General features: G+C 44.4%; 1 protein-coding gene across 1 annotated transcript in view; it reads left to right on the forward strand.

Moving 5' to 3' along the window:
• LOC123762693 (uncharacterized) overlaps positions 1–22,435 on the forward strand; it is a 39,071-nt gene extending 16,636 nt beyond the window's left edge. Inside the window, exons 3-7 of the mRNA XM_069332087.1 lie at positions 5,286–5,363; positions 5,907–5,953; positions 10,308–10,485; positions 12,595–12,734; positions 20,194–22,435. Of these exons, the coding sequence (XP_069188188.1) occupies positions 5,286–5,363; positions 5,907–5,953; positions 10,308–10,485; positions 12,595–12,734; positions 20,194–20,782 (1,032 nt within the window). The 3' untranslated portion in view covers positions 20,783–22,435. The remainder of the gene's footprint in view (positions 1–5,285; positions 5,364–5,906; positions 5,954–10,307; positions 10,486–12,594; positions 12,735–20,193) is intronic.
• Positions 22,436–25,103: the final 2,668 nt, after the last annotated feature.

Below are 25,103 nucleotides of genomic sequence, written 5' to 3' on the forward strand. Positions count from 1 at the left end.
CTCTCTCTCTCTCTCTCTCTCTCTCTCTCTCTCTCTCTCTCTCTCTCTCTCTCTCTCTCTCTCTCTCTCTCTCTCTCTCTCTCTCTCTCTCTCTCTCTCTCTCTCTCTCTCTCTCTCTCTCTCTCTCTCTCTCTCTCTCTCTCTCTCTCTCTCTCTCTCTCTCTCTCTCTCTCTCTCTCTCTCTCTCTCTCTCTCTCTCTCTCTCTCTCTCTCTCTCTCTCTCTCTCTCTCTCTCTCTCTCTCTCTCTCTCTCTCTCTCTCTCTCTCTCTCTCTCTCTCTCTCTCTCTCTCTCTCTCTCTCTCTCTCTCTCTCTCTCTCTCTCTCTCTCTCTCTCTCTCTCTCTCTCTCTCTCTCTCTCTCTCTCTCTCTCTCTCTCTCTCTCTCTCTCTCTCTCTCTCTCTCTCTCTCTCTCTCTCTCTCTCTCTCTCTCTCTCTCTCTCTCTCTCTCTCTCTCTCTCTCTCTCTCTCTCTCTCTCTCTCTCTCTCTCTCTCTCTCTCTCTCTCTCTCTCTCTCTCTCTCTCTCTCTCTCTCTCTCTCTCTCTCTCTCTCTCTCTCTCTCTCTCTCTCTCTCTCTCCACACATTATATATATATATATATATATATATATATATATATATATATATATATATATATATATATATATATATATATATATATATATATATATATATATAATTGGTATGTTTTCAATCGTTCAATCTGTGGCTCGTGTCCACAGTTGCATGGTGTGCCTGGCACAACCGTCGTCCAGTCCTGGGGGTAATCTGCTCCACTGTCAACAGTCTTCCAGTTTCAGTCAACGTCATTGAATCACTAACCAGTCACAACCCCGGTACAGCCACCCGGTCTCGCCGGATCCAGCCAACATTCCACCGACGCAGCCAACATCTTCCTAGCGCAGTCAACATCTGTAACACATTCAACATCCCACGTGGCCTCGTCTCTGAATCATTAAACTAACACCTTCCTGACGAAGTGTGAGGCACAAACTTTCCTACAGGGAGTCTTGCCCTTGAGTCACGTGCGTCCTCGCCCCCCCCCCCCAAGGCCAGAGATGACGGATTGTCTTGTGTGGACAGGGCAACCCTCACCAGGCACTGGTGCTGCTTGGCTGGCTTGCTGGTAGGTTGGTTGGCTGGCTTACTGGTAGGTAGGTTGTCTGGCGTGCTGGTAGGTAGGTTGGCTGGCGTGCTGGTAGGTAGGTTGGCTGGCGTGCTGGTAGGTAGGTTGGCTGGCGTGCTGGTAGGTAGGTTGGCTGGCGTGCTGGTAGGTAGGTTGCCTGGCGTGCTGGTAGGTAGGTAGGTAGGTAGGTTGGCTGGCGTGCTGGTAGGTAGGTTGGCTGGCGTGCTGGTAGGTAGGTAGGTTGGCTGGCTGGCGTGCTGGTAGGTAGGTTGGTTGGCTGGCTGGCGTGCTGGTAGGTAGGTTGGCTGGCGTGCTGGTAGGTAGGATGGCTGGCGTGCTGGTAGGTAGGTAGGTTGATTGGCTGGCGTGCTGGTAGGTAGGTAGGTTGATTGGCTGGCGTGCTGGTAGGTAGGTAGGTTGATTGGCTGGCGTGCTGGTAGGTTGGCTGGCTTGTGTGATTAGCTGGTTGTCTCGTATGGGTTGCTGGCTGACATCAAAGTATATCATGTTTCATTGTAAAGAAATGATTTTACTTCATAGGTTAGGGTTACCCGCTCCTAATGTGTTCTTCATGTAGCTTGTTATAAACATATTTCACGTCTGTATCTGGTTTCTTTGATCACATTGTGGATGTCCTGCCTTCCTGGGAAGGGGGAAGCGAGCACAGCACAGCATTCCAGACGCTGCTTGACCACCAGTGCCTTGAAGAGTGCCGTTTCTCAATAGGCTCTCATTACCCAGACCGTGACAGTTCCTGAATAGGTCACGGTTTCTGTGGGGAGACGTTAACGACCTGCTTGTCCCGCAGAGACCATCAACCACCAAGCCTTAACAACTTGGTGGATAGTTGACCGTCCAGTAAGGCTTGTTGACTGGTGATTAATCCAACCACTATGATGTGAGGCGAGGGGGGTTGTAAAGCAGGTATATGGACGATAAGACGTGATAGTTGTCATCTTGGGGGGGGGGGGGGGAGTGTTATCTGGGGGCCTACGCAGTTGGGTGTAAAGGGGGGGGGGAGGGTCAAAGTGCGCACTCCATGACGCTGCATCTTACCCCCCTTTCCTTCTTCCCCTCTCCCTCTTCTTTCCCTTTCTCTCTTCTTCCTCCCTCTACATTTATTCTTCCCTTCCCATCCCCATTTTCTGCTCCCCCCCCCCAACCTTTTCTTTGCCCCTCTTTCCTTTATCCCTCTCTCCTTTCCTCCCCACCCCCCACCCTTCCACCCAAATCCAACTTTTTATCACTTTGGAATCCCATAGATCACTGTAAGCCTTACTCGCTAATTTCCCTTGAATACCAGTCGTTTAACACCCTTGTACCCAATCACTGCTGGGTCAGCAGAGGCCTACTGTTAAGAATTGGGGTGCTGCTGCTAAGATTTGACTGTTGAGAGTTCAAGGTCAAGTTCAAGTATGTTTATTGAAAGATATACATCTCAAAGGGATAGAGTAGTTTAGGCTATTTCTACCCCCCTCCCCCCTATTGTTGAGAGGATAGTCACAACAGTCGGTCCTTCCCGGCCAGGATAGGATGGGGCCAGCCTCGGTAATTGCCCCCGACTGTGACCTTTGTCTTTTGTAGCTCACAGGGTCGCAGCCACAACAGCCAGGCTGGTCGGTATCTCGTGCAGAAGTCTGTCAAGTTCTCATTATTGAAAGCTCTACTGTCGTTCCAGCTATATGTCTCGTATTTGTGTGCAGGTGATTGAGGTGTAGGACGTTTCTGATGTTTACACCGTTGCACTACAGGTTTAATGACATTTCGTCAGACTTCTCCCTTCAGTTCTAATTTCATTGTGCAGGTTTGTCACCTGAACTTCCATGTGTATATTACGATGTTATCCATTCCAGGGAGTACAGTTTGTGAGCGTTCAGGCAGTACTTGTAGTTTTAAGTGCTTCGCTGATTCCATGCAGGTAGAAAGGGATCTATACATGTTTTCTTGCTGTTGCGATCTCGCCACCTTTGATACGGGATTTGAGAACTGAGCCAATTGTCCAATCAAGATAGCACCATTGATTAAAAAAAAAAAGTACGAGTGTGGCAGTCCTTGTTTTGAAGATTCTCATTATCCACCCTTATTCCTGGCTGTACTCGCCTAGTTGTGTCTGTAATTGTTGAGCTCTGGCTATTGGTCCCGCCTCTTGCTGTTGATGCTTTGCGTTGTTGTCTACATTGAACGTTAGGTCCTCTGCCATTATCATTCCAAGATCTTTGACCCTGTCGCTTCCTTCTCTGAATAGGTCTGATTCCCATATTTTATGTCTTCATAAACGACTCCTCCGACTCTTATGGCTCTCATTTGCTTGGCCTAGGTATAGACGCCTCCATACCTGCTTGATGGGGTTCTGGGAGTTCTTCCCAAGCCCGGCCCGAGGCCAGGCTTGACTTGTTAATGTCTTGAATTGACTTGAATTATGTCTTTGGTTTTGCATTTTATAAGGAGCTTTATACTCTGGTCAGGTTAGGGGCTTGGGTTAGTATTTTTACACAGACCAAGGCTATGTAGTTTGGTTAGACCGGCTTGGCTGCTTTACACTACGAGGTGGATACGAGTGAAGTATTTCCCAAGTCTTATGTTCAAACATAATCGGGTTTCAATCAGCACATATATGACTTGTTTCCACCACAAACACGTCAATATTTAATCCACTGTTGATTAAGCTGTTCTTGAGGACGTAATGTGTTCATAACGCTTGAGCGTTGGTTGTGGGTCAAGACTAAATACCATTCTTATGTTTGCCAATGTTATTTTTGTACTCCTGTGATGCCGAGTCTGGCGTTACGTCCACTCCCAGGTGCTCCTGTATCTGGCTCATGGCTGTACCTAGAATTGTACCTGCTTGATGGGAATCTGGGAGCTGTTCTACTCCCGTAGCCCGGCTCGGGGCCAGGCTTGACGTGTGAGGCTGCCTTCCTTCACTCGCACACCGTCTTCAGGGCCTGCCCTCTCCTTCCCTAAACCTCACTCATTTGGTTTAACTTCAGAAACTATTGTCCAGCCACTTGGATTGGTCGGTAGAACGATAGCTGCATTCCTGACGGGATCGGCGTTCGATTCCCGACGGTCCCAGTGGTTGAGCACTCTTCCTACACCGTCCCCATACTCCATCTATAGTGCTATATAGTAACATTGACTTTGCACTCTTCTCGTGATTATCTTTAGAAGTCATCTATCTAGCATACACTTGTAAGTGGTGTAAAGATATAACTCAGTCAAAACTGGATCACTCGTATTGTCCCAAATGTCACTTTAATTGACAGTATATAAGAACTAGCATTCAGGAGAGGAATATATATAATAATTTCCACTTGGATTATATTAGTGACCGGTTCCAAATCTGCACACGAAAATAACTCCATATTAAAGCTGGAGGCATGGCAGGATGTGCAAAATAGCTCCACTAAAAAGCTGAGGTGCAATAGGTATGCAACATTAAAGGTTTGCCAAGGTGCTTCTCGTTAACCAATCAGGCTGGTCACCTCACAGACTGCACCGCATTTTGGCGTCAAACTCCCCCAACGGACAAATAAAGGGGTACTATAAATCATCGTCTTACAAGCATTCACGTTTTCTAAGCGACTAGTTAGGTTAGGTTCGAGCGTATTAATACACCATTTTCTCCAACCACTTGGGCTGGACGGTAGAGCGACGGTCTCTCTTCATGCAGGTCGGCATTCAATCCCCGACCGTCCATGTCGTTGGGCACCAATCCTTCCCTCCCTGACCCATTCCAAATCCTTATCCTGACCCTTTCCCAGTGCTATATAGTCGTAATGGCTTGGCGCTTTCCCGACAATTCCCTTCCCTTCTCCGTTGTGGCAACTGGAGAGGACGGGCTGAACCAACACAGGTAAAGTGTCAGTGCCAAGCTTGTTCTGTGGCATATATAGGCTGATTGTGTTGTGTAAGTGGAGGGTTGTCCTTAATGACTTCCATCACCCCTCCCTCACCCCCTCGCCCCCACCCCCTCTCTGGGGTGGAGATCATCAGGTGTGTGTGTGTGTAGGTGTGTTGTTGTGTGTGGTGATGACGCCCCCATGCGTCATCACCTGGACTGTACTCCACACAACACATTGTTTTAGTGGACGTTTCATTACTGCTGCTAATACTACTGTCCTCCTGTATTAAATGTGTGACCGTTGAGTAACTGGAGGTGTGTGTGTTCCACAGAGAAGCTGATTGGCGTCCACTGCACCCACGGCATCAACCGCTCCGGCTACATCATCTGCAGGTGAGTACTCTTCCTGTACAGTTAATAGCTTTAGCATATATATATATATATATATATATATATATATATATATATATATATATATATATATATATATATATATATATATATATAATATATATAATGTAAAAGAGTTGGGATGGATATCAAGAGTTGTTGTCTTGAATGTACGTGTCAACAGACCTTCTGTAGATCACTTTATTCATGTGATCGTCTAGCTCTTCAAGTGCATAAATTGTTGCAAATGTTTGATATTCAGAAGGGGGGGCAAATACAGCTTTAGGGCCAAAGACAGACACTAGGAGTAAATGTTATTGAGTGCTAGTGGTGGTTGTTTGGTGTGAGGACAATCTTGTCGATGCCTATCTATTGTCACCTGTAGTAATTGTCTGTAATAGACACGAGTGCCTGTTGCTCGGGGAGGAAGGGGGGGGGAATAGATTGATATTCATGCACCTCTCTGATCGTGTTCCTGTTATTATTATTTTTATTTTTATTATTATTATTATTATTTATTATTATTATTATTATTATATTTTCCAGGTACATGATACAGCAGCTTGGTATAAGTCCGGATCAAGCTATAACAGGTGAGCTGATGTGTTGTTCTTGTGTGTGTGTAGCGGGGGGGGGGGGGGGGAGGGGCTTCCAATAATAACACTTACAGTTGTTTCCTTCCTGGAACATTTATCACATGTTTGTTTCATGAGACACGCGCGCACACGCGCGCACAAAACAGTACAAATTGAAGAGGAAACATTCCTTCATAAAATACAGAATAACCTTCAAATAAACGTAATAAGTACATTATTCGAAACTGGCTAACGTCCGTGTAGCCTTCATAAACCTTAGGAGCTATGTACTACCTACGTGAGACCTGCTCTCTTGTATGCAGCCCCCCCCCCCCACTTAAAAAGCACCAAACAATGTATTCCAAACACATGCAGAAAGGCTTGTGAACCATACCTCGCCAAACTGAAGGTAAACGGAAACAGAGGGGTACATGATCACGGCATACACGGCTCTAATAGATTATCAAGATACGTAAACGAGTCAGAGAGCTCAGAAAGCATGTCATTGTTAAGAGCTGTCTAACCCTTATTGTCTTTTACGCTACCTTCTGTTGTTCTTACTCTGTCCACACTCTTGAATACCTGGTTGATGGGGTTCTGGGAGTTCTTCTACTCCCCAAGCCCGGCCCGAGGCCAGGCTTGACTTGTGAGAGTTTGGTCCACCAGGCTGTTGCTTGGAGCGGCCCGCAGGCCCACATACCCACCACAGCCCGGTTGGTCCGGCACTCCTTGGAGGAATAAATCTAGTTTCCTCTTAAAGATGTCCACGGTTGTTCCGACAATATTTCTTATGCTTTGAATTGAATACGTTTTTCTTGGTATTTTCTAGGGTTTTCTAGGTACTAAGTAAACTGGTTCCGTGTTCCCCTTGTATATTGGGAACACAATGGCTTTATTGCCAATCATATGGGACGTGAGCCTGCTACCTCGCCCCGTGGCGCGCACACCCTGGCCTCCATCACCTCGCTCTTACACCTCAACACATGGAATTCATCCAAGATGAATGCAAAGTAGTAATGGTGAGAACATAACAAGAGCCTAGAGGAACAGTACAACCCGGGGAGGAGAAGTTCTGAAAATAGTAACCTAAGAGTTGGCGTCTTTCTCACACACACACACACACACACACACACACACACACACACACACACACACACACACACACACACACACACACACACGCGCGCGCGCGCGACGCTGGCAGAAATCTGATTAAAGCGTTATTATACACTGAGGCCAGTGCTGGAATATACGGCATCCCAATTTATAGAGGCCGCATCTCGAGCTGCCGAATAATATAACTGAGAAGGTCCAGAGAGCTTCCACGAGAGTGACGAAGTGAATTAAGGTGCTGAGTTAGAGGACTGGATAGCGTTACCGAGCTTTACAATTGTAATGTTTCAGTGGCGTGTCGGGCATTTCTCAGCTGTGGTGACTGGGAGGTAGTGTGTTGTAACCGTTAACCAAGAGTTGTAAGCCAGGGACCAAGAGATGGAACTCCCGGAGCCAGTTAGCAACACGCAACACCATGTTGATCACCTCAACATAGTGTTGAGGTAAACTCAACATAGCAGGATGTTGTAGAGCCACACGACGCCAAAGATTGCTAACTGCTGGACCGCTGTAGGCTGCTAACTTTAAGGATGGAGCACCAGTTTGACTGTACCTGGGAGGCAGATGTGGTAGCCACCTGCCGCAGGCGGTGCAGAAGACGCTGAAGGTGGGCTGGCCGTGCATCATGATAGCCATCACACGTGTCCAGCCTCGTGTCAGCGTGATCAACTCCGGCACAGATCTCTTCAGCTCCTGCTATTGTTGTACCAGTGATTTAAGCCGACATAACTCTCCCTCCTGGTGTACGACGCCTCCGTTGGTGTTCCGTGCTCTGACCGGGACACCTGGCCTCCCACCGTGGCCGGCCGGGACACCTGGCCTACCACCGTGGCCGGCCGGGACACCTGGCCTACCACCGTGGCCGGCCGGGACACCTGGCCTACCACCGTGGCAGGCCGGGACACCTGGCCTACCACCGTGGCCGGCCGGGACACCTGGCCTACCACCGTGGCCGGCCGGGACACCTGGCCTACCACCGTGGCCGGCATGGACACCTGGCCTACCACCGTGGCCGGCATGGACACCTGGCCTACCACCGTGGCCGGCCTGGACACCTGGCCTACCACCGTGGCCGGCCTGGACACCTGGCCTACCACCGTGGCCGGCCTGGACACCTGGCCTACCACCGTGGCCGGCCTGGACACCTGGCCTACCACCGTGGCCGGCCGGGACACCTGGCCTACCACCGTGGCCGGCCGGGACACCTGGCCTCCCACCGTGGCCGGCCCGGACACCTGGCCTCCCACCGTGGCCGGCCCGGACACCTGGCCTCCCACCGTGGCCGGCCCGGACACCTGGCCTCCCACCGTGGCCGGCCCGGACACCTGGCCTCCCACCGTGGCCGGCCCGGACACCTGGCCTCCCACCGTGGCCGGCCCGGACACCTGGCCTCCCACCGTGGCCGGCCCGGACACCTGGCCTCCCACCGTGGACGGCCCGGACACCTGGCCTCCCACCGTGGACGGCCCGGACACCTGGCCTCCCACCGTGGCCGGCCCGGACACCTGGCCTCCCACCGTGGCCGGCCCGGACACCTGGCCTCCCACCGTGGCCGGCCCGGACACCTGGCCTCCCACCGTGGCCGGCCCGGACACCTGGCCTCCCACCGTGGCCGGCCCGGACACCTGGCCTCCCACCGTGGCCGGCCCGGACACCTGGCCTCCCACCGTGGCCGGCCCGGACACCTGGCCTCCCACCGTGGCCGGCCCGGACACCTGGCCTCCCACCGTGGCCGGCCCGGACACCTGGCCTCCCACCGTGGCCGGCCGGGACACCTGGCCTACCACCGTGGCGGGCCCGGACACCTGGCCTCCCACCGTGGCGGGCCCGGACACCTGGCCTCCCACCGTGGCGGGCCCGGACACCTGGCCTCCCACCGTGGCGGGCCCGGACACCTGGCCTCCCACCGTGGCCGGCCCGGACACCTGGTCTAGCCTCTACCAGCGTAGAAGTGGATTGTTGCCTATTTGTCCTCCCTTAGAAGTTGCTTCTTAAAGCACAAAGCTTATTGGGTCCTTGAGCACGCTGCTGCTGTGTGGTCTTTTTCCCCATCCTGCGAGTTTGGTAACGGGTCACCCCTTGTGCTGGATCTGTAGATGCTTCCGTGTAAACAATGTTGCAGAGATAAGCGTCTCGAAATTGTTGGTAGTTTAGTATATAATAGGTGAAGGTTTATGTCCAACTCGTAGTTCTTGGTGATATCCACCACAAATATGGTGTACCATATTCAATATGTGGGCCTGCGGGCTGCTCCAAGCAACAGCCTGGTGGAGCAAACTCTCACAAGTCAAGCCTGGCCTCGGGCCGGTCTTGGGGAGTAGAAGAACTCTCAGAACCCCATCAACCAGGTATCTGGCAGGTGGCTCCTGACTCTAGTTCACCTAGACTGAAGGGCACGGAACGATTTGGTTATATATTAGATTTCACCTTCCTACTTGCCACCTTTCGCGTGTGTATGTATTCACCTATTTGTGCCTGCAGAGTGTTGGCTCTTGGATGCCGCCTGTTGTTAAAAGCAATGACTCGTGTTCTTCTATCATACCTAGGTTTAAAACTAGTTTAAATGAATAGTAAGTGAACTTCCACAATGTGCTCATTCAGTTCATTCCATTTCCCCACTACTCTCACACTAAAAGAAAACTTCTAACATCTCTCTGACTCATCTGAGCATCTTATCTTTTTTTTTCCTCTAACGTCAAGTTCAGTTCCTTCAGTCGCTCTTCATATCTCATCCCTTGTACCTGTGTGTGTATTTACTGTTTGTATCTGCAGAATCGAGCCATTAGCTCTTGGACTCCGCTTTTCTAACATTTAGTTTTCCTCTATTATTTATACTACATATATTTCTAACACACACACACACACACACACACACACACACACACATCCCCAAGAAGCAGCCCGTGGCAGCTTTCTAACTACAATGTACCTATCTACTCTTAGGTGAACAGGAGCAACAGAGTGAAATAAACTGCCTATTTGTTTGTGCCTATGATCGAACCCTGGCCCTTAGGATTACGACCCCAGAGCGCTGTCCATTCAGCTGCGAGGCCCCTCTGTGTGTGTGTGTGTGTGTGTGTGTGTGTGTGTGTGTGTGTGTGTGTGTGTGTGTGTGTGTGTGTGCGCGCGCGTGTGCGCGCGCGCGCGTGCGTGCGCATTTCAATCTATAAACAATTTAAGTCTTCGTCAAAACCCGAGACGTTGTATTGACTTTTAACGCTGTTCCGTCGTTTCTTCATCTCTGTTTTCCTGTCTACAGATTTCAACAGTGCCCGCGGCCACGTGCAGGAACGGGAGAACTACTTGGCGGACCTGCGTCAGGCACGGTGGATAAAGGACGTGGTGCCCGCCGACGTCCCCACAACCACCTCCCTCACCCCCAACTCCTCCCGGGGCCCCGCCAGCAGCAGGAGACCTCCCCTCAACTATTCCCAAAGGTACAGTTGGTAACCGCATCACCGCGGTTGGGCGCTTTGGTGGTTTAATTAAGGTCTCGTGGTGGTGCCTTGGTATACCTGTGCTTGCGGGGTTGAGCTCTGGCTCTTTGGTCCCGCCTCTCAACTGTCAATGAGAAGGTAGGCACGAGTTCCTGTGGGCGAGGGCGAATGGTTGCAAAAGTGTTCTTAATTAGATGGATGAACCTAAATTGAATTGCCGAGAACGTACACATTACTACGTTTTGTTTTAAGACGTTAAAAAAGGTGTTTTAATAATTAATTCTAGGCCTAAAGGAGACCTTAAGAAACCAGTAGTAATCTTTATGTACGCTGCAGAAATTATAATCATTGAATTATAAGTTCTATTTAAAATGATAAAAATACAGATTAATGGAATAAACTAATATATTCCATTATTATTGCAAGTGATTAGTTTGATTATTTCAATAACCCCCTTCCCCTTCCGTATGTATATTATCGCTTCTCTTATTATTAATCATTATTTTCCAATTTTTCTGTTCTCTCTCCACAAGTACCTTTTCCTAGAGGTGGAGAAAAGGGGGGGGGGGGGTCAGGGAAGAGAGTTAAGAGGAAAGAAAGGCAGCACAGAATGACATTTACAGTCGATTTCTCTCTCCCTGCTGACCATGGGACAGTGCTGAGAACACCCGAGGAGGTCCTTTGGAGACTCGGACTCGGACCCAGGGCACTACCGGAGGGTCCCGTGGCCCTGAGTGGAAACTCTCAAGGAGGTGACTCTAGAGGAAGCTCGTTTAAGGGCATCTACGACTCTGGAGCCTTCGGTAGGACACGTACTCAGAGGTGTGCTTGCTCGGCAGAGTCCCTGCTCGAAGAACCTCACCTTACTGTGTTGTCAGTCACGTGATACAATGACGCCAGACACTATTGTTTTTATCATACTTGCTTTTATAATTGCAAATAGTTAGCCGTGATTAACTCTTCACCTATCTCATTAAATTCAAGTATTATTCTCCAGTCCATCCTCCTGTTTTGGTGGTACTTATAGTAATGATGAGGACCATAGTACATAGACTGACGTACAACGTAATTAGAAAGTATAAATCGGCACTATTGAATTTGGACAAACTGGAAAAGATTTGCTATTGATGTTGCAAAGACAAACTAACCTAACTGTCCAAGGCCTAATAAAAGATATCCGAGGCCTAATATAGTACATATCTGTGCTATACTAGGCCTAGAAATATGCTTGTTTTTAGTTTCATTTTTTCGGACTATTAAGTGTATAGTACAAAATTCTACTATCTAATTGCTTAGAACGTCAATCTTTGTACTGTGGTGCACATAAACTGCTATCTAAACGGGAGGATGGGTGGTATTCTCACACAAAATAACTGCTTCCTTACATGCCCGGGATTTTTCTTCCACATCTGAACATCTCGTCTCTGTTTACGCCTATTAAGTCCTCCTAAGAATCTTGTACAAAATGTTGTGATCATGCTCCCTCTCTCTTCTCTATTATAAAGTCTTTTTTGTACTTTTTATGTCTTGCAGAACCCGCATATTCCAGTACTGGTCTCGTGTAGATAGTGTTCAAGGTTCGCCATTGCTGCTCACATGTTTGCCTAACATGCTATGCAGGCTTCTGCACAGTGTTGGTCTGTTCATGCGTGTTCCAGTATTGTATTTGGCATTGTTGATTCCTAGAACATTTTACTTTCTAACTCGGGTAGCTGTTTCCAGATCATCGTGTTCTGTTCTTGGGATCCTTTCTTATAACTTTATAAAGTACTTTTCTGAGGGGAAGGGGGCATAATTCCTCCATTCATATTTCAGTCAGTTTGCATCTTCTGCAGTCGTGTGGCTACCAGTTGTTGGCTTTGGGTATCAATATTCCATGCAGGCCAGTCTCGACGTAACTAGCCCTCCTGGTTGGTGGTCTGGTCAACCAGGCTATTAGACGTTGGTGCTCGCAGCCTGGTTGATCAGGTATCCTTCGGAGCTGTGGCAAGATTTTATCGAATACTATATTAACTATATTCAAATCAAGATGTTTAATTTCATTGCTGGTACCGTACTAACAGTATCAGCCTCCCTGTTATTTGGTGGTGTCTGTCCATTTTTTTATAGATTAGTTGCTCCTGCTGTAAGGATTTCAAATGCCTTCTCTGCCCTGGAGGACGAGTGTTGCGAGATGATAGCTCAGTCTCCAGGCGGTCGGGCCTCGGGCCGGGCTCGGGGAGTAGAAGCACTCCCAGAACCCTCTCCAGGTATGCTGGCCAACAAAAGGATATATAGTAATCACACTGATTTAGATGTAGGTTCCAGGCAGGGTATCTGGACAGGACTTTTCGTGCTAAAGATAACGAAAATAAAATGAGATGTTGCTATACAGGCTCAGGAATATCATTAGCAATATGGACCATGAGAAAATTGATAGCAAGTAGAACAACTCCCAGGACCTCATCAAGCAGGTATCAAGCAAGTAGTAACTTTAACCAGCGAATACTCCCAGCCATGCACCTTATCTCTGTACAGTGACATGGTTATACACCCTGGGATGTCACTGAATCCACAGGACGTCTGAAGGCCAGTCAAAGTTTTTACATGTGACTGCCATACACTCTGGATTCAGTGGAATCCCAGGTTGTATGACCATTATGTAACGGTACAGAGGTATGGGGGATCGTCTCAAAGTGTACTCTATACCTGGTTGATACCCAGGTTGATGGGGTTCTGGGAGTTCTCCTACTCCCCCAAGCCCGGCCCGAGGCAAGGTTTGACTTGTGATAGTCTGGTCCACCAGGCTGTTGCTTGGAGCGGCCCACAGGGCCACATACCCACCACAGCCCGGCTGATCCGGAACTTCTCTTAGAAAACCGTCCAGTTTTCTCTTGAAGATGTCCACGGTTGTTCCGGCAATATTTCTTATAGTCGCTGGGAGGACGTTGAACAACCGCGGACCTCTGATGTTTATACAGTGCTCTCTGATTGTGCCTATGGCACCTCTGCTCTTCACTGGTTCAATCTTGCATTTTCTTCCATATCGTTCACTCCAGTACGTTGTTATTTTACTGTGTAGATTTGGGACCCGACTCTCCATTATTTTCCATGTGTATATTATTTGGTATCTCTCTCGTCTCCTTTCTAGAGTACACATTTGGAGAGCTTTGAGACGATTCCAATAATTTAGGTGTTTTATCTCGTCTATGCGTGCCGTATATGTTCTCTGTATTCCCTCTATTTCAGCAATCTCTCCTGCTCTGAAGGGGGAAGTGAGTACTGAGCAGTACTCGAGACGGGACAACACAAGTGACTTGAAGAGTACAACCATTGTGATGGGATCCCTGGATTTGAAAGTTCTCGTAATCCATCCGATCATTTTTCTGGCTGACGCGATATTTGCTTGGTTGTGCTCCCTAAACGTTAGATCGTCGGACATCATTATTCCCAAATCCTTGACATGCTGTTTTTCTACTATGGGAAGATTCGATTGTGTTTTGTACCCTGTATTATGTTTCAGATCCTCATTTTTGCCGTACCTGAAATTTATCACTGTTAAACATCATGTTATTTTCTGCTGCCCAATCAAAAACTTTGTTGACATCTGCTTGTAGTTTTTCAATGTCTTCAGCAGAGGTAATTTTCATGATGATTTTTGTGTCATCTGCAAAGGACGACACGAAGCTGTGACGTGTATTTTTGTCTATCAGATATGAGAATAAGGAACAGTAGCGGTGCAAGGACTGTACATTGAGGTACAGAGCTTTTAACATCGCTTGGACTCGATTTTATCTGATTGACTGTTACTCTTTGTGTTCTGTTCGACAGGAAATTGAGTATCCAGTGTCCTACTTTTCCAGTTATTCCTATTGACCTCATTTTGTGAGCTATCACCCCATGGTCACATTTGTCGAACGCCTTTGCAAAGTCTGTGCATACAACATCTGCATTTTGCTTTTCTTCTAGGGCTTCTGTGATTTTGTCATAGTGGTTGAGTAACTGTGACAGACAGGATCGTCCCGCTGTAAATCCATGTTGTCCTGGATTGTGCAATTCATTGTTTTCCATAAAACTAGAAATTTGATTCTCAATCACTCTTTCAAACACTTTTATTATGTGTGATGTTAGTGCAACTGGCCTATAATTTTTTGTCAAGGCTTTATCCCCCCCCCCCTTGTGCAACGGAGCTATATCTGCAGATTTAAGTGCTGCTGGTATCTCCCCTGTATCCAGGCTCTTTCTCCATATTACGCTGAGTGCTCTCGCTACTGGTACTTTACATTTCTTTATGAATATTGAATTCCACGAGTCAGGCCCAGGAGCCGAGTGCACAGGCATATTGTCAATTTCTCTTTCAAAGTCTTCCGAGTTTGTGGTAATATCCGACCATGAGAGAGAAACGAAATGTAAAAACGAAATGAGAGAGGTATTAAATACCATAAACATGGAAGATACTGGAAGGCCAGGTCCAAAATTTACACAGAATAACAACATACTGGAGCAAAAGATACGGAAGGAAATGCAGAATAGAACCAGTGTGGAGTAGAGGTGCCAATCAGAGAGCACTGTTTGAACATCAGGGGTCCACGGCTGTTCATCACCCTCCCAGCAAGCATTAGAAATATTGCCGGAACAAAGGTGGATGTCTTGAAGAGGCATTTAGACAAGTTCTTGTAAGAAGTGCTGGACCAACCAGGTTGTAGTGAGTATGTGGGCCTGTGGGCCGCTCCAAGCCTGCAGGACCAAGTTATCACAAGTCAAGCCTGGCATTGGGAGCCTGGCCCCAGGCCAGGCTCCGGGAGTTGAAAAACTCTCTGAACCCTCTCCAGGTATGCTTCTGGTATGTTGTTTATTGGGGGTGCCAAACATGGCCTCATATTGATCTTTTAAGATTTACCAATAGGTTCAATGGACAGGTTGGAGAAACCAAATAAAATAATATCCAGTATTATTACCATGGTTTTATTAAGGATTGCTCATATTGAATACATTTACTGCCATTCTTTATCCAATATATTTGAAGCAGTTTATAGCGAGAAGGATTGTGACGTTGTATCTTTAGCATGGCCTTTGATACTGTGCAACACAAGGTTTATTACAAAATTAAAGAAACCCGATGGTATTTGGTGGGGGTGGGGTGTAGGGCTTATCCCAAATTGGATTATAGTCTAGTAATTTCAAAGAAACCAGAAAGTTAGCATAAATGGGGTTCAGGACTAAGTGAGAAACTTGTAATGTGTTTTTCTGAAGGTTCTGTCTTGAGGCCTCTTTTTGTTTAATTTTTATAAATGATTTACACAGGATTTGCAAATTTTGTAGAACTTGGAAACAATTCTTATGAAGATAAAAGCTTAATTCTCCCTTTACTCGTCTTACTAGAGAATGTGTGACATGATGAAAGTATATAAATGGATGAGAGAGAGAAATATTTTAAATATATCAATTTAAAATGATATTCGAAATAATAGATATAAATTGGATAAGTTAGATTTGGGAAAGACATGAATAAATATTGGTTTGGAGACAGGGATGTTCATTTAGGGAACAAATTATCGGGTTACACAATTGATGTGAGCATGATGGATTGTTTCAGCGCTCTGCATATTCCTTGCTTTATATTATCTACATTGTGTGCCTATGAATACAAAATCCAATGTATAATGTTTCAAATGTATTTCATGTATAATATAATAATAATTTGTATTTATATAAATGAGTTCATACCTGGAGAAGGTTTTGGAGGTATTTCTACTCCCCGAGTGTGGGGGCTTCTGAGCTCTGGCCGGGCTTCAGGCTTCTAACATGGTCCAACAGGTTGTTGTTGCTTTTTGATTGCTTTTTGAAGAAGTCCACCTTAGTTCTGGCAATATTTCTCATGCTTGTTGGGAGGGTATTAAACAGGTGTGGACCTCTGTTGTAAATACAGAGCTCAGATTTTTACCTATGGCACCTCTACTCCTCGTTGGTTCTTTGCTGCATTTCTTTCCGTGCATATAAACAGGAGCTGGTTCGTATGGGCCAACGGTCCTCCTACAGTTTCATTTATTCTAACGTTTAGTGGACTGTTGGAGGGGGGGGGGGGATTCTCCTCCTACCTGGTACCTGGTTGATACCTGGTTGATGGGGTTCTGGGAGTTCTTCTACTCCCCAAGCCCGGCCCAAGGCCAGGCTTGACTTGTGAGAGTTTGGTCCACTAGGCTGTTGCTTGGAGCGGCCCGCAGGGCCACATACCCATCACAGCCCGGTTGGTCCGGCACTCCTTGGAAGAATAAATCTAGTTTCCTCTTGAAAATGTCCACGGTTGTTCCGGCAATATTTCTTATGCTTGCTGGGAGGGTGTTGAACAACCGGGGACCTCTGATGTTTATACAGTGTTCTCTGATTGTGCCTATGGCACCCCTGCTCTTCACTGGTTCTATTCTGCATTTTCTTCCATATCGTTCACTCCAGTACGTTGTTATTTTACTGTGTAAATTTGGTACTTGGCCCTCCAGTATCTTCCAGGTGTATGTTATTTGATATCTCTCTCTCGTCTTCTTTCTAGTGAGTACATTTGGAGGGCTTTGAGACGATCCCAATAATTTAGGTGCTTTATCGCGTCTATGCGTGCCGTATATGTTCTCTGTATTCCCTCTGTTTCAGCTCCACTTGGTACCTCACGCACCTCCTCGCCATTTTGTATTAGGACACTACAAGTATGTAGAAACTAAGGGTTGTGCCTTAAGTCTGGGCACTGGTATATCAGGGTTGGTGTACTCAATACAGTGTGGAGGACGAGCTTGGACACGGGTGAGATACCAGATGCGCCTAAATCAGCAGACATAGCTCCTCTAAATAAGGAATGGATCAAAGCATTGGCTAAGAATTATAGACCTGTTGCACTAACGTCCCACATAAAAGTATTTGAGAGCATGATCAGGAGTCGGGTCACCAGTTTCCTGAATTTCAATGACCTTCGCAACACAGGCCAATATTGATTTAGAGTGGCAAGATCATGCCTCTCGTAGCTACTTGACAACTACAACAAAATCACCGAGTCATTAGAAGAAAAAACAAAGTACACGAATTTTTGTGCCACGTTATTGTGACTCATCTGCACAAAGTACTCGGACTTTGCAAAGGCATTTGATAAATGTGACCATGGAGTGATAGCACACAAAATGAACTCAATGGAATTACCAGGTAAAGTAAGTCGATGGATATTAAATTTTCTGTCTAACAGAACAAAGTAACAGTCAACCAAATAAAAAGGTAGTTAAAAGCTCTGTACCTCAAGGTACAGTCCTTGCACCACTGCTTTTCCTTATTCCCAAATCAGATATAGACAAAAACAAAAATACAAGTGACAGCTTCGTATCATCCTTTGCAGATGATTCAAAAATTAACATGAAAATTATCTCTGCTGACGACATTGAATAACTACAAGAAGATATTATTAAAATTTTCGACTGGGGAACTGAAAATTACGTGGTTTAACAGTGATAAATTCCAGGTACTGCAAAAATGAGGACCTTAAAGAAAATCCAGGGTATAAAACACAATCAAATGTGCCCATACTAGGAAAGCAGCATGTAAAGGATTTGGGAATAATGAGGTCTGACGACCTAACGTTTAGAGAGCATAACCAAGCAAATATTGCGTCTGCCAGAAAAATTATAGGATGGATTTCAAGAACCGTCAAATCTAGGGATCCCATCACAATGGTTGTATTATTCAAATCATTTGTGCTGTCCCGTCTTGAATACTGCTCGATACTCACTTCCCCTTCAGAGCAGGAGAGGTTGCTGAAATAGAGGGAATACAGAGAACATATACCTTGACATGATAAAGCACCTAAATTATTGGGATCGTCTGAAAGCTCTTCAATGTACTCCCTAGAAAGGGGACAAGAGATATTAAATAATACACACATGGAAAATACCGGAGTGTCAGGTCCCAAACCTACACATTAAAGTAATATACTGAAGTGAACAATTTGGAAGAAAATGCAGAATAGCACCAGTGAAGAGTAGGGGTGTCATAGGCACAATAAGAGAATACTGCACAAACATCAGAGGTCCACGGTTGTTCAACATACTTCCAGCGAGTATAAGAAATATTGCTGGAACAACCATGGAGATCTTCAAGAGAAAACTAGATAGTTTTCTTCAAAAAGTGCTGGACAAACCAGGCTGTGGTGGTTATGTGGGCCTGCGGGCTGCGCCAAGCAACAGCCCGTTGAACCAAGCTCTCACAAGTCAAACATGGCCGAGGTTTGGAGTATAAGAACCCCATCCTGATATCCAGGTGCATATCATTTTAATATTGCTTCTCTCCTTTTGGTTTTGTTCTATTGATCTGTTTTCCATACGCAGTTAGTTTTTTTTTTCCATTCTTCGTGTTTTAATCACACACGCGTAACTCCTCTCTGTTCTACACCATTTCTCAAGCAGTGATTAGTGCGACTCGTGTGGTGTTGGCCTTACCTCTGGTCCTTTTTATGTAATGTTCTGCATGATAGTTTTTGTCACATTTTGGCAGTTAAAAGTGAAATATTTTTGGCATAAGGTCTTGAAGTGACTTATTTGTCGTGTGATTTTTTAATACGTTATTATGTAATACGAGAAAAGTGAGCATGATTTATGTCATTAATGTGTGAACTATATATAATCGGTGCACATTAACCCAGTCTGCTGCTACAGTTTTAATTTAGCTCCCATATTTTTTTTTGGGTCTGTCTTTGTGGTTAAAAAAAATTATTTATAGTAAGAAATTGAGATGTGTTGGTTGGGTATCCAACCAACACTATTGACCCTCCTTAGAATGTAAACTCTGAAACATTCGTCTAACTCCAGGGGTAATTATTTACTACTAGGAAAACGGAGGCATTAGGTAAAAGAAAACGTGCCCAACCATTTCTGTCCCGCCGGAAATCGAACCCAGGATTCCCGATTATGAGTCGAGTTCAAAGCCAACTATACTTTCACGTCATTCATATTTGTAGGTTGTGTTATAATTCAAGCAATAACAAGAAGTAACAATATAAATTTCACAATACATTCAGCTACAACCACTTTGTTGTAGTTCGCAGCACAACAATACATGCAGATAGTACAAGTTCTTAGCCGTTATAAAAACTATAACCTTCCTGACATAATCTGCGTTGATTAATAAGTGATTGTTAATGCTTGTTTCTGAGCATTATTAAAACTTTTATGCAGTTAAAATATTTTCACCCTTTTAAGTTTGAATTACAAATTAGGAACTAGTATTTTTTTTCTTCTAATAAACTTTGTGATTGGGCTCTGAACCAATTTTATCTTGTATCTTGATTTTTGAACAATGGTTGTGCAATGATTCAATTTTGTAAATTGAACCGTGGGGTTCTCCCAACCCCACAGCGGATCGACTCTGTGCACAGATAGACAAACCAATAAGCATAGTTTCAACCAAATGGTTTTATTGGAATAATTTTTCTATCGCAAGTGAGCATAGAGAACACCTATTGAAGTTAATGAGAGGGCTGTGTCTATCAGTAATAAATGCAGTTTTAATGGGAGTCGTTTTCAGGACCATGTTGATTGGTTTCTCAACAAATCACTTTATATTTGGTTAGTTTCCTTGTCTTCTCCACGTTGAGAACTACTGTTCATTAGTAGCCAATGAGTAAACACTAATGTTAAATATGCTTGAGACCATGATTTTTAGCGATTTTTTAAAGTTTTTTTTTTTTTTTGCCTCCCACAGCAACAACTGGGAGAACCGCAACAATGAGGCAGAATGGAGCCCCTGGTCCAAAGAACCAGCTAGAAGGTGGAGTCTTTCCCCGGGCAACCTGCGCGAAAGAAGAGAGGGTTGGGCACCCTGGAAAGGAGCTTCGCCAAGACAAAGTCCCCAGGAATTACCAAAACAGCAAAAGGCACCATCACCGTACGAGGCACGCCAGTACTACGACGAACGATATCACGGGCGAGTGGCGCCGCAATATGACCCTTACTTCTACCAAGAGCGAGGATCAGGTATCGGCCCCCACCGCCCAGCACCACGCTGGGTTCAAAAGAACCAGTACGAGCAAGCAGGCCGGCCAAGACAGTACCGTGGCCCGAGACCCTATCGTTCTCCCCTCCAAAGTGAGGAACCAGCAGCACAAATCGAAGAATCGAGAGAAACACCTACAAGAACTCCCACCGGGTCAAAGTTCCATCCCTCACTTCCAAGAACGCCCTACTGGCCACCAGAGGGACCCAAAAGAGACCCGCTTAGTCCCGGTGCCAGAGACAACGTTTTTAGTCCAGTCACACCAAGACGTCGTTCATCTCGCTGGAACCCTTACTGAAGCAATCAAACTGGAATGAGTCGACGATAACCCATCGTTGCTTTACAGGATGGTACAAGTTGCACTGAAATCAAGCATGCAACTTTGCTGACTTGTCTTGTTGATGGGTCACATTCAAGAGGGTATTAGTACTCCAGTTACAAAGATTTGTTAATGACCACTGATATGAACCCCATTAATTTGAATTTCTAGGTAAGAAATCTGGAAATACGTGTCTATTATGTGAAAGTGAGTTATGTGATTATTTTCTTACATAAACATGGTTATACAGTGTGCGTGCGTTTGCGCGTGTGTGTGTGTATGTAATATTACCTAGTAGCCAGAATGCAGTACTCTGCTTACTATGCAAGGCCTGATAAGCCAAGTTTTCTTGAATTTATATATTTTTTCACATTTTTTCTTATGAAATGATAGTGATAATACATCACTTTCATGATGTATGAGTTAATTTTTTTTAAATTTGAATTAAAACTAACGTAGATATATGATCGAACCTAAATTAACAGAATTAAGTCAATAATTTAGGTTCTTAATATAATACAAATAAACCAATTGACATTTTTTAATAAAAACTCGGCCTATTAGGCAAATTAGACCTTGCATAGTAGACCGAGAAGTGTGTTCTGGCTACTGATATATACTGTGTGAGATATATATAATATAATAAAACTGAAAACTCACACCCCAGAAGTGACTCGAACCCATACTGCCAGGAGCACTCTGCTGGCGTGCAGAATCCCTTAACAAGTTAAGGTTTAGCAGAGTGCTCCTTGGCAGTATGGGTTCGAGTCACTTCTGGGGTGTGAGTTTTCAGTTGCATATAGTCCTGGGGACCATTCAGGCTTGTTCGCATGCATACAATATATATTATATATATATATATATTATATATATATATATATATATATATATATATATATATATATATATATATATATATATATATATATATATATTATAATAATAATAATAATAATAATAATAATGGTGTGTGTGTGGGCTGCATGCAAATGTGTGAAATTATGAATTATGCAAGTGTAAATTGAGTGACCATGTTAGAATGGATGTATGTTTTAAAAGGAGGAATGAATGAGACATGATTAGCTGGCAACTGGTTATGGCTGATGTGTATAGATGTTGAGAGTATAGAATGGTTTGTGTACGTGAGACTGTACAAGTCTTGCACGCATCTGCTGCATTCATTTCATTTGTCTCGTTGAATTTGTTTCTTGAACTATTGTAATTCTACTTTGTTTTGCTATGGTGACGGAGCCTACATTGAACTGCGAGTGTCACTTGTTTCAATGATGTTTATAATGTCTTAGTTATGAAAAATGTATTTAATCAATTTGTGAAGAACAAATTGTCACTGTTTAGATTAGTACTGTATTTGAATTCTTCCTGAACTGTCCTCTGTTACAATTAAGTTATGTAGTAAACTTAATTAAATGCATTGTTTGTACGACACTATTGTTTGTCACCAGGCATGCAATCCCATCAGTTATGAAGATGTTGCTTCTGTGAAGAATTTTGTTCGAAAGTAACTTTACCAATATCAACACATAAGTAACATTTAGTTTTCGTTGGGTTTGGTATGTCACTATAGACTATTAAAATTATTCATTTTGTACATTATATAAACATTTATCTACTGATGATTGTATCAATAATTATTCCTCAAGACTTAAGTTAAAACCTGATGGTTATTCATAGCCATAATCCTTGTTAAATTTGTTACTTAAGATATCGGTCTTACTTTCAGGAGTCACATAGGCAAAATTTAATGTTGCTGATAAATGACTAATGCTGGACATGATTGGGGTCACTCCAATATTTGGCAAACTACCCCAAATAATTATCTACATCATTTGTTCGACAGGCTGGGTACTTACTGCCCAGTAATAAGCAGGAAAGGGGTGGAATAAGTCAGCATGGGTACTATAACATTAAACAAATGTTCAAGATTCTGAGTGGGAAGAAAAACGTGGCAGTTCATGTGGCAAAGTCTCTAGTTTCTGTGGTGAGGCTGTGGCCGACGCGGTCCAGCCCGAGTCAGTCCACACAACCCGATATGAGACCTCGACGGGCCCTCCTTGTTGCTGCCACTCTTGACATGACTATCCCGTCTGCATTTGCTTTCTCCGTTAGCTACACGGCCAGTGCTCCAACAGCTAATGATGCTGAAACTTACGAGCAAACTTTCTGTCACTGCTTTTGCTGCCAGTGTTCGTGTCTTATTTTAATCCAAGTGTCAATGCAACTATTTCATCCTAGTCGTATCCCTGTTGGTATTGTTCGCGTTTTGATGCATGCCTTTATTTTTTGTTAACGCAATTCACAGATAAGTGTGTTGTGATGATACACCGAGAGGTTATCTATAGTGACTTGACAGCTCTAGCTGAAAAGGGAACAGTGAATGAAATTGGGGGAATAGGCGAAGCTAAGTTCTGGATCAATGGCCTTTTCTATCAGTCCGAAATCAATCACAGGTAAGAATAACATGTCTTAACTTACCCTTTCTTCCTGTTCTAAACCTCCCTGCACTTGCTATCAATTGGTTTCCTTTTCCATAACCCCCCCTTACCTCTCTCCATTTCTACATCCTCCCCCCTCACCTCTTGCTCAGTGTTCCCACACTTCTTCCCATTCAACTGTTTAGTGCACTACAAGACTTATGTAGTCATAACCTGCCACACCCAGGATGCCCAAAATTTCGCTACTTTTGCTACTTTTTAGCCAAAAATTTCGCTACTTTCGCTACTTTTTAGCCCAAAATTGGGCTACTTTCGCTACTTTTAGCCCAAAATTTCACTACTTTCGCTACTTTTTAGTCCAAAATTGGGCTACTTTCGCTACTTTTTAGCCCCAAATTTTGCTACTTTCGCTACTTTTTAGCCCCAAATTTCGCTACTTTTTAGCCCAAAATTGGGCTACTTTTAGCCCAAAATTTTGCTACTTTCGCTACATTTTAGCCCAAAATTTTGCTACTTTCGCTACTTTTTAGCCCAAAATTGGGCAACTTTTAGCCCAAAATGTCGATACTTTTTAGCCCAAAATTTCGCTACTTTTTAGCCCAAAATTGGGCTACTTTTAGCCCCAAATTTTGCTACTTTTTAGCCCAAAATTTCGCTACTTTTTAGCCCAAAATTGGGCTACTTTCGCTACTTTTAGCTCAAAATTTCGCTACTTTCGGTATTTTTAGCCCAAAATTGGGCTACTTTTAGCCCAAAATTTCGCTACTTTTTAGCCCAAAATTTCGCTACTTTTTAGCCAAAAATTGGGCTACTTTCGCAACTTTTAGCCCAAAATTTTGCTACTTTCGCTACTTTTTAGCCCAAAATTGGGCTACTTTTGCTACTTTGTAGCCCAAAATTTCGCTACTTTTTAGCAAAAAAAAAAATTCGCTACTTTCGCTACTTTGTAGCCCAAAATTTTGCTACTTTAGCTACTTTTTAGCACAAAATTTCGCTACTTTCACTACTTTTTAGCCCAAAATTTCGCTACTTTCGGTACTTTTTAGCCCAAAATTTCGCTACTTTTGCTACTTTTAGCCCAAAATTTCGCTACATTCGCTACTTTTTAGCCCAAAATTGGGCTACTTTTAGCCCAAACTTTAGCTACTTTTGCTACTTTTTAGCAAAAAATTCGCTACTTTGTAACCCAAAATTTTGCTACTTTGTACCCCAAAATTTCGCTACTTTTTAGCACAAAATTTCGCTACTTTTTAGCCCAAAATTGGGCTACTTTTAGCCCAAAATTTCGCTACTTTTTAGCCCAAAATTGGGCTACTTTTAGCCAAAAATTTCGCTACTTTTTGCTAAAAAGTAGCGAAATTTTGGGCTAAAAGTAGCGAAAGTAGCCCAATTTTGGACTAAAAAGTAGCTAAAGTAGCAAAATTTTGTGCTAAAAAGTAGCGAAATTTTGGGCTAAAAGTTGCGAAAGTAGCCTTATTTTGGGCTAAAAAGTAGCAAATTTTTGGGCTAAAAGTAGCCCAATTTTGGGCTAAAAAGTAGCGAAAGTAGCGACGTTTTGTGCTAAAAAGTAGCGAAAGTAGCAAAATTTTGGGCTACAAAGTAGCGAATTTTTTGCTAAAAAAGTAGCGAAAGTAGCGAAATTTTGGGCTAAAAGTAGCGAAATTTTGTGCTAAAAAGTAGCAAAATTTTGGGCTACAAAGTAGCAAAATTCTGGGCTACAAAGTAGCGAATTTTTTTGCTAAAAAGTAGCAAAATGTCGCTACTTTCGCTACTTTTTAGCCCAAAATTGGGTTACTTTTAGCCCAAAATTTTGCTACTTTTTAGCCCAAAATTTAGCTACTTTCGCT

Source organism: Procambarus clarkii, chromosome 27 (genome assembly GCF_040958095.1).
Source record: "Procambarus clarkii isolate CNS0578487 chromosome 27, FALCON_Pclarkii_2.0, whole genome shotgun sequence".
Classification (NCBI taxonomy): domain Eukaryota; kingdom Metazoa; phylum Arthropoda; class Malacostraca; order Decapoda; family Cambaridae; genus Procambarus; species Procambarus clarkii.